Raw genomic sequence first — 10,825 nt, forward strand, 5'->3', positions numbered from 1 at the left:
TAGCACAAAAAACATGGCAAAGGATTCCATCATAGAGCATTCCATCATACATCACCTTTTGATTTTCCTCAAAGCCATGAAAAGCCCCACTGCCAGCTTTGGTGCTCTGCAGGGAGTATGTGCATGGCTGAGGAGTTCACTGCTGGCTGAAATGTAAAATTGAGAAATGTAAGCTACTCTGTACCATAGCTGAGATACACTCAAACTCAGGCTTTGTGATGCCTTCGTGGCTCACACATTTGGTCAAAGGTGCTTTCTGAGTCTGCAGGTTCTAGGAAAGATGGGAATGTTTCACTCATTATTAATTATGTCATTACACATTATTTGAGTTTTTTCAGAAACACAAGTAATGTGAGTAAAACATACTAGCAAGCTAAGAAGAATGAATGTTGTTCAATGGCAGTGTAAATCCATCCTATTCTAGGCTATTTTAGTCCTTCTTTCAAGCATTCCTCACATTGGTGTGCTCATTCTTCCTCCATTCTCTTTACCAGACAGTGGACACAATGATTCAGGAGTGGAATGGGGTATTCCCCTTTCCAGCAGCACTGAACTGTAGGCTGAGGTCACTGCAACACGCAAAAACATGTCCTAAAGGTGTGATTTGCCTGTTCAGAAAAGGGACTTCTCATCTAGCTGTTGCTATAATGTGAGGGCCTGTTTATCTTCAAAACCCCAAAATTTCAATTTACAAATTTCAATTGCTCTGCTTCCAACCTCTGTAGAGCAACAAAACAATGGACCACATGGAAAAACCCCCAAAGGCTCAAGTATTTTTATGCTGGCTTAGTTTTGTGATCTGGCACACGATGGGCTCAGCCAAGCATCAGTGAAAGAGATACAGCATGAGGATTTGGCTGGATCTGGTGTACACGCTGCTTGTTTTGCAGGGATGAACTATCTCCCTTCCCAGCTCCGCATCTTCTCCAGTTACTTCCTACCTGACAGAGTAGGGGTGCCTCAAGTGAGCTAATGAAGATCCTATTGCTTTCTCCAGCAGCACAACAGCTTTCTGACATGCTAGCCAATGAACCTGTCTGAAAATATATTACAGAGTGAACCTGAAAAGAGAAGAAAAGAAAGAAAAATATTGCCACTGCAGCTCTGCCAGAGCCTCCTGGCCCTGCTTTAACAGCTCTGCCTCCCTGCAGCTGCTGAAGTGGCTACACAGGTGAGAAAGAGGAAGAGAATTTAATTAAACCCTACTTAAATGCTCCCTCTGTCAAGTGGACATGTCCCACCAAAATCCTTTTGAAAATTAACATTGAATATTATATTTGCTTCACAGGTAAAGAAAAATCTGCAAGAGGCAGAAAAATTCTACAGCCTGGGTGTCACAAGGTACTTTGATACATTTTTATTACTGTGATTAATCTGCTTCTGGAGGAGAAGGACGAACAAGAACCAAAGTTCTAAGGTTTTATCAAGGGTTTATGCTTCAACAGACTTTTGAGCCCAAGCAATAACATGACTGGTTGTAGAAAGATCAAAATTTAAATAAAATAGTTAATGATTTTTGTTCACTTATTGACCATTTCTCAGTTCTGTTGGCTGAGGTGTTGCACAAGACTTCTGAGTGAGCTATAAATGCAAACAGGTGAGATGCTCTGCACACACCACAGCCCTGCCCTGGAGGAATTGCCCTTGGCTCTCCCCAGCCCTGCAGCTGACAGCAAGGTAAGAGGCACCCTTGGCACAGGAGAGCTGGAAGGGTTTCTTGGGCAGCTGCTGGGAAATGCAGGGCAAGGGAAGGAGGCTCTAGTGCTGGGCTGAGAGCTGCAGCACGGGCGTGAGGCTCTGCTGTGTGCGTGGGCAGAGACTGAAGCCATCTCTCAGGGCATGAGGAGAGGGATGGCTGCTGCAGGAGAGACAAACCTCACCAAGGGACAGGCTGGAGGGGCCACTGATACACAATTCTCAGAGGTGAAAGTGAAAATATTCTACAAATTTATCTTGGTCATGGGATCTTTACGTTGTATCAGAAAAATTAAATGGGTCATTATTCATATTTTTTCTACAGGTAGAAAGTGATTATTGTAGTGGGTAATCACTAGGCACTAATCAGTCAGTGAGTCCAAGCTCACTTCCTCTCAGCTTCCAGATATGCTTTTATAACTGTGAAAAAATACATGGTTTTAATCACATGAAGGTTTTTTCCCAAAAAAGTGAGGTTTAAATGATTCAGGCTTTTAAATTGTGATGCACATGCCTTGCATGTTACCACACTGTATTACTATGGCTTTCAATCTTACTGGGGATATCTGTCCCTTCTCAGAATCAGCTAGAGGAATGGGTTTTTTAGTCCCATTTATTTGCCCTGAAATGTAAATCTTTGCTTCAGTAACTGTTACATGATTTAGAGAGGGAGCTGTTATCATAACTGACTGCTCATTACTGTTCCTGCAGCTGTTACTAATAAACACTGTGGCTTTTTAACTGTGGGGAATTAGATATGTGTATTGGTAGTAGTGTCAGGAAAAGACATTGAAAACCTGAAATTTAGTCTGATTTAAAGAGCTGATGCTTACAACTTGATTGCTTCTCAGTGTATGTCAAGAGAAGGAATCTCTTGATTTCAGTAAAATTCCATATAAAAAGAGAAATAAGGTGTTTCCGTGAATTTAAAGTTAATTTCTGCCCTTAAAAGATAGGTTTCCCCCCCGATTTTGTGTAAAACATTCACATCCTTTTAGAAATTAATTGCATGTCTCACTACTTTCATATTGCTTTCTATGTGGCCCAGGAAACCTACTCTAAACAATGAGTGCCAGTTTCTAAAATATTTCTCAACTGCAGCATCAATTATCAACAGAAAGATTTATCATGAGTTGTACATTTTATTTTGTTATTATTTAGGGTACACCAACAAGATGTTAAACAAAATGCTCAGGTGTGCCTTGCAAGTATACATATTAAATGAAACTGGACTGTTGTGGTGTACAAATTTCATTTTACTTTTTTCTTCCAAATTGAAATTTCTGTGTTGTGTCCTCACTCTTTCACAGCTGCTGCTATTTTTATCTTCGGCTAAAATTGTTTTGCATTTCCTTTTTTACCTTTTGTTCCCTCTGGTTTCCAGCATTTCATGTCTGGTGTATAAAGGCCTCTTACAAGCATTGCTTGTTTTCTGTTTTAATTTTCTGTAGGCTGCCATCCAACAACAGAAAATCCAAACCCCAGAAGCCTTGCAGAGATGGGAAAAATCATTGTTTATGAGCATGCCAACTTCCAGGGTATGTCCAAAGAATTCCACACCAACATTGCCAACCTAAAAGATGCAGATTGGAATGATTGTATCTCCTCAGTGAGAGTAATCGGCCATCCTTGGGTGGCTTATCAGCATGCAGACTATAAGGGACAGTTACTGGTACTTGAGGAGGGAGATCATGACTTTGTTGGCAAAAAGATGAATGACAGGATCAGCTCTCTGCAGGTGATCACTGAAAATCTGCACCATCCCCAGATCACTCTCTATGAGCATGCTGATTATCAAGGGAAGAGCAGAATAATAAGAGAAGCAACCAATCTGACCAGGGGACACGATGATAACACCATATCTTCACACAAAGTTCAGAAAGGTGTCTGGCTGCTCTGTGAGCACGGTGATGGAAGTGGATTTCAATACATTGCACGAGAACATGAGCACCTTCCAAATTACAAGGCAATCAAGTTCAATGACAAGCTTTCCTTCCTGCGCCCCCTGCGCCCTGGCTGTGGCTGTTAGAATGCAAATCCGGCAGTGCTGAGGAGAGATGCAGTCCCAGCAAGAAATCTGAGACCTTGTTCTCTGCCTCTGCTTGTGCTGCCTTTTCCCCCAGTGTCACGAGACCACCGAAAGAGAGAGCTCTCCTGCCCCCATAAACGCCCTCTGCCATTGTCTGTAATCCATTTTGTGTTGGTGCCAATAAAGAATCTTTTGCAATCAGCAGTGGGTTATTTTATGCAGTGTTTAGTGTACATGAACATTTCACTTTCATGTAAAGATGTCTCTGTGTATCCAGAGAATGTTTTGTGTGGTCACTTGCAAATATTTTTCATGGATCTTTCCTGCAGAATTTTATCTCCTTACAGTTTCACTGTCCAGAAACATTGCAACCAGACTAAAGAGCTTGGTAAGCATTTTAATTATTGCTGTGATTAAATTATTGCTAAGCAAACTTTCACCTTGACCCTGTATTTAACTACCGCATGTATCTTAAGGCATTGATCATAAAATCCTAGAATCCTACGAAGTCAAGAGGTTGGGAGGGGCCTTAAAGATCATTCCAACCCTCCTGCCATGGGCAATGAGACCTTCCACTACACCAGGTTGCTCAAAGTCCCATCCAGCCTGACCTTGAATACTTCCAGGAACAGGAAATCTACAACCTCTCTAAACAGCTTGTTTCAGTCCCTCACCATCTTCATAGTAAAGGACTTTTTCATAACATCTAATCTAAGTCTCTACTCTTTTAATTCCAAACCATTCCATCCTCATCCTATTACTCATTGCCCACTTAAGGAGCTGCTCCTGCTCTTTCTTATAAAGCCCCCTTCAAGAGCTGGAAGGCCAAAATGAAGTCTCCCTGGAGCTTTCTCTTCTCTGGGATGAACAACCCCAGATTTCCCAACCTGTCTTCATAGGAAAGGTGCTCCCACCCCATGAAAATCTCCCAGTCTGTGCTCCCATGTCTGGGATTGCCCTGACCCAGGTGCAGCACCTTGCACTTGAGCTTGTTGAACTTCATGAGGTGAGTATGGAATCACTTCTCAAATTTTTCCAGGTCCCTCTGGATGGAATCCCATTGTTTTGTTGTGTCAGCTGCACCCCTCAGCTTTGTGTCATCTGCAAACTTGCTGAGAGTGTCATTGATAAAGATCTTAAAAAGCACTGGTTCCAGAACAGAGCCCTGATGGACACCAGCTCTGCTTCTGGACATAGAGCCACTGACCCCAACTCTCTGTCTGTGTGGATATTTCCCAAATAGTCCACCCTTCAAACCTGTGTATCTCAGTTTGGAGACAAGGATGCCACATGTCAAAGTTCTTAAGGAAGTCGAGGTATGTGAGTGACATTGGTTGGCTTCCCCTTGTTGATGGCTGCAATCCCTCCACCACAGATGGCCACCAGATTGATCAGGCATAATCTGCCCTTAGTAAAGCCATGCTGGCTGTCTTGGATCACCTTCTTGTCTTGCATGTGCCTTAGAATTTCTTCCATGGGGATCTGCTCCATGATCTTCACAGGCATAGAGGAGAGGCTCACTGGTCTGTAGTTCCTCAGATCTTCCTTTCTCCCCTTTTTAAAAATAAGAGTGATATTTCCCTTCTTCCATTCACCAAGGATTCCACCTGAAGGCCATGACATTTCAAATATGAGGGAGGGTGGCTTGGCAACAACACCAGCCAGTTCCCTCAGGGCCCTGGGACACATGTCATCCAGTCCCATAGACTTGTGTCTATTCAGCTTCATCAAGTGGTCTCAGACCCGCTCTTCACTTACAGTGGGAGGGACTTCTCTCCCTCAGGCACTACCTGCAGCTTCAGCGACTCCAGAGACGTGGGAAACCTGACTTCCAGTGAAGACTGAGGCAAGGAACACACTGAGTACCTCAGCCTTCTCTACATCCACTGTGAGGCATAGTGGAAATTTTCCAGGGTAGAAATCCATTTTGATTTAGGTGGAATGTACATCTTTAAGTATGTAGCTTGCTGTGTTGTCTGGCAGCAAAAGCCTAGACTCAGAGAAACTGCTTCAGTGAAGGACAGAGATAAGGGGGAGGGAGACAGAAGGTGATAGAGAGAGAGAGAGAGACTGCTGTGAGACCAGGTCAACCTGACCTAGGAATTTTTTCTGATAAAAAAGAACTAGCGGCAAATGTCATGCGAAATTCATAAAAATTAATATGTATCAACCTATTGTGAAATTGTATGCATATGTATTTGAGAGGGAGAGAAAAAGAGACCTGAAGTTCCCAGAGGTACACATGTCATTTTAAGGGAATGATTCCCACATGCGTCCAGCGCTGTATTAAACATACCAGCTTTACAACATTCACAAAAGTTGTGGAGTTTTGTTTATCTCCGCAAAACAATTGCCACCAGTTCTTCCTTCTTGTTTATTGGTGGGGAGCGGGCATCATACTCCACTTGGCCTTGTTTTTTTGCCCAGTGTTCTTGCAGAAGCCCTGGTGTGTCAGCCCACGCAGGCAGGCAACTGGGACAACTACAAGCTTGTGGCTGGAACACAAAGAGTAAAGCTATTTCCACTTCCATGGGCTTATGAGCACCCAAACTCTACAGGCCAGCTACTCTGGTGCTTGAGGAGGGGCAACACAGCATTGTTGGTGAAAGATGAAGGACAGGATCAACTCTGTGCAGCTGATTGCTGAAAATCTGCATAATCTGCACATGAAGCCCTGAACACGCTGTGCTATCAACTGCTGGGCTTTGTCCACTTAGAAATAAGCACTGCAGGCTGTGCTGATGTGTCAGCCACTCGTGCTCCTCTGCTTGGCTCAGGTGGGCAGGTGCAATGGGGATGGCCTAGAATCCGTGTGTTTTGGGGCACTTTGCAGCCAGTTTCAGGTTTTCTTGCTCTGTTCACCAAAGTGGGATTTCCCAATTCAATTCCAAGAGCATCTGGCATTCTTCCTACTCTAGAACATCTGTTTTATAATGGCAAGTCAACTGGCAAATGTCACCTTCTACCCAAAAGAGTTTGTGGAAGAAATTATTTTGGAAGTCTTATTGAAGTGCCTTGATCATGTCTGAGCGATCCCTTTCAGAATCTCAGCATGATAATGACGTTACATAGGCACTGTTAATAGGAGAGGGATTATTTTGGATGTCTCTAGTTATATTTCCTAGGGAATACACTTAATGATATTTCCTTTTTGAAAACCACCATTTCTTACAGAGGAAAGAAGGTATTCTCTTATTTTCTGGGCATATGTAACTGAGAAGTTCCTTACAGCCAGGAGGTCTCTGAGGCAGATTTCTCTGAGTTTTCCCTCTGTTTCTTTTGGGCAAAGAAAATATCCCAAAGCTGCTGTTACTCTGATTTTAAGCAGTGGACATTCCTGTCTGGCTCTGTCTCTCCTGGCCACCAGAGAGGGGATTTTCTTCACTTTGGGGGCTGTGAGGAGGTGGCCTAGTTGCCCTTGGGGTGCAGGGCAGTGCAGACCAGCTGGCACGTTCTATGCTGCTCAGTTAGCAGTACCCTTGGAATCATGTTCTCTGGTCATCCTCACCCCTCACCCTCATGGCAGATTTTAGGAAGCCTCTCAGGAGGAGACATCAGCAACCATGGCATTCCCTACTATACTTCTCACATGAGGTTTATCCCTATAAAAGCACACTGTGCAATACTTTTGCACAGTAAAGACTAAAGCATTGTCATCTCTACCTGCCAATCCAGGAATAAACTGTACCTGGAAGTCCCAAACCCTGCTAAATTACACATGGTATTAAAAAGAGTAAAACAACAACTGCTTGCAAAATCAACAGTCAGCAAAAAACCTTCACAGAGGGGATTGTTAATCCACAGTGCAAATGGACATTTGAAGAGAATGCAGGATAAGGAAGGCTTGTGGTATTCCAAAAGTAGATGTCTAAACAAGAAAGCTTAGACACTATGGCTGTGACAGAGAGGTGACATATACACAGACTCAGCTTTTCTTGGCTTGATCAGAAACATCCTCAGAACAGGTTCAGGCGTGTTTGGGTAAACACGGAATATAAAACATGGGCTTAAGGTCAGGTCTTGTATGCCCAGTAAAAGGTGATGTTACACATTAACCACTTCTGTTATTTCTTAGTGATGCTGTGTTTGTTTCCGTGTTTCAGGGCTCTGGTGCAGCTCCTTTGGGGCAGCTTTTTGAAGGAGCCAATGTGACTCTGCACCTGCAGGGCAGCTCCATTGCCCAGGCAGCCTCCACCAGAGGAGTGCAGGACACCAGCACACAGGATGTTCTGCTGCACATGCCTTAACCTATGGGCTTTTGGCTAGATGATTTAACATTCCCTCAGGGAAACTCAAGCTCTTTTCCAAGTACAAAATTCTCAAACTTGCTGTTTGCAAGCTAGCAAGTTTTTACTGTGGCTTTCTTCCCTACTCATTTCATCTGCTACTGGAATTCCCACAGCATGAATTTACAGAATCTTTTAATGTATCCAACACTGAAAAGCCATTGTGGGAAGCAGGGCTGAAGCAACTTATTTTTTCCCCATATGCATCTTCAAACACATCTTCCCTTTACCCAACAACAGAACTGCCCTACTTTCAATTCTGCTCCTGATGCTTCCTTTAATTTTTTCTTGGTTTCCTTGTCAGAGTATTCCTCCCCCTTATGCTGCTGTGTTTTCCTGGCAGTGCCTTATTGACTCTGTGTTAATCAGAGCAATCCTACAGCAAAGCTCAAGTGAGATTCTCCATCCCTGTAAATCAAATCTCAAAAAATGCAAAACGTGCTGCTGACAAAAGCAGTAATGAGAGACTTTCCTTCAGGGATCTGTAGAGGGCATCAGGAAAATAAATGTGACACACTGAAATGTGTGCAGCTGGTTGTTCCTATAAGGAATTCCCTTCCCTGGAGGTAACTTGGTTTTGTCATTTACACGGCCCCAAAGCTCAGTCCACTGAACAGTCTCCCCACCAAATCTCTGTGCTTCCAATTTTGAAAGAAGGAAGTTGTGGGGACCATGCCAAAGGCCTTGCAGAAATCCAGGTAAATGACAACTGTATTCCTTCCCTTTTCCACTGAAGTAGTTGCTCCGCTGTACAAAGCCAGTAGGTTATTTGCACTGGACTTTGCTTTGCTGAAGCTGTGCAAATCACAAATCACTTCTCTGTCTTTCATCTGCCTACAAATCCAGAAAGAGAGAAGCAGGAAGCAGTTTGAGTTACTTAATTGTTAACACATCTCCTTGCTGAATCACCCTAACTGAGCAAGTTAAGTGAGTAGGTGAATACCATGATAAAAGAGAAGAAATCTTTCTAGGTCCTTCTCCCTTGAGAAAGTACCATCTCTTGGAGCAGAAGTGCTGTGCTGCTGGCACCTAAATGCCTGTGCTGTCATTCACACAGTGAGGTCATGATAAACCTTATCGGATCAATGGAAACCGTGAACAAATGGTGAGCCCCAAGGGTCTGTTCTGCCGCCAGTGCTATCAAATGCCTTCCTTGCTGTCACAGCCATGGGGTCTGGTGCACCCGCAGCGAGTTTGCAGAGGACACCAAGCTGAGTGGTGTGTTGCCATGCTGGAAGGAAGGGACTGTTAAGAAGGACCTCAAGAAGCCTGAGAAATGGCCTGATGTGCACCCCATAAATTTCAGCAAGGCTGAGTGCAAGGCCCTGCAACTGGATGTCAGAGCAATCACCAGGGGCAGTGTAGGCTGAGGAATGAATGGGCTGAGGGCAGCCCTGGGGAGAAGGAACTGAGAACACCGGTGGATGAAAGACTGGACGTGACCTGACACTTGCCACCTAAAAAGCCAAATGTGTCCTGTGCTGCAGAAAGTGTAGCTTGCAGGATGAGGGAGATGATCCTTCCCTTCTAATCTCCTGTGGTGAGACTCTACCTGGAGTACTGCATGCAACCCTGGGGTTTCCTGAACAAGAGAGACACAGACCTGTTACAGCAGATCTAGTGGGGGGCCATAGAAATGGTCACAGGGCTGGAGAACCTCCTACAAAGAAAGGCAGAGGGAGAGGCTCTTTACTATGGCCTTTCAAGATGAAAGAGCATAGGTTAAAGATAGACATTATGAAGAAATTCTTCACTGTGAGGGTGGTGAGGCACTGGAAGAGGTTCTCTAGAGAAGATGTGGGTGCCCCATCCTTGGATCTCCCCCCTTAGTCAGTTTGTAGGCAGCACCAGCTTGGGTGAGTGTTGTGTGCTGGAGGGTAAGGAGGCTCTGCAGAGGGATCAGTGGGGCTGAGGCCGATGGAATGAAGCTCCTCAAGGCCGAGGGCCAAACCCTGCCCCGCAGTCACAAAAGCCCCACACATGGTTGCCAGCAGGTGAACATGAGCCAGCTGCGCCCAGGTGGCCAGGAAGGCCCATGGCACCTGGACTGGATCAGCAATGCTTGTCCAGCAGGACCGGGGCAGGGATTGTCCCTCTGTGCTCATCACTGGTGGGGCCACACCTCGAGTGCTGTGTCCAGTTCTGGGCCCTTCACTGCAAGAAAGACATGGAGGAGCTGGAGTGAGTCCAGAGAAGGGAACTGAGCTGTTGAAGGATCTGGAGCACAGGCTGTTGAAGGATCTGATGAGGAGTGGCCAGAGGAGCCAGGGTTGCTCCAATCAATGTGTCCCAGTTACTGTGGTTCAGACGGCTTCTGAACAGGGACAGACATGAAGCCACATTCTAAGGTCACTCACACTTCAAGGAACTTTTGAACCAGAGCAATGAGATGTCTGGCTGTAGGGCATCAAAAGCAAGATAGAATATCAATGATTTTTGATCCCTGAGCATGACATCAACCACTCTCAGTTCTTGGAATTGGGTGATTTTCACTTTCACTTCTGTGCAAGTATAAATGGAGGCAGGCGAGACACTCTGCACACACCACAGCCCTGCCCTGGAGGAATTACCCTGAGCTCTCCCCAGCCCTGCAGCTGACAGCAAGGTAAGAGGCACCCTTGGCACAGGAGAGCTGGAAGGGTTTCTTGGGCAGCTGCTGTGAAATGCAGGGCAAGGGAAGGAGGCTTTAGTGCTGGGCTGAGAGCTGCAGCACGGGCGTGAGGCTCTGCTGTGTGCGTGGGCAGAGACTGAAGCCATCTCTCAGGGCATGAGGAGAGGGATGGCTGCTGCAGGAGAGACAAACCTCACCAAGGGA

General features: G+C 45.1%; 1 protein-coding gene across 1 annotated transcript; it reads left to right on the forward strand.

Moving 5' to 3' along the window:
• The first annotated feature begins 3,193 nt into the window (after positions 1 to 3,193).
• LOC115947829 (epidermal differentiation-specific protein-like) lies at positions 3,194 to 3,724 on the forward strand. The gene has a single exon (XM_031056721.1). It carries the CDS (start codon positions 3,194 to 3,196, stop codon positions 3,722 to 3,724), a length of 531 nt encoding a protein of 176 aa, XP_030912581.1.
• The last annotated feature ends 7,101 nt before the right edge of the window (positions 3,725 to 10,825 follow it).

This window comes from Geospiza fortis, unplaced genomic scaffold (assembly GCF_000277835.1).
Source record: "Geospiza fortis unplaced genomic scaffold, GeoFor_1.0 scaffold1, whole genome shotgun sequence".
In the NCBI taxonomy this organism is placed as follows: Eukaryota; Metazoa; Chordata; class Aves; order Passeriformes; family Thraupidae; genus Geospiza; species Geospiza fortis.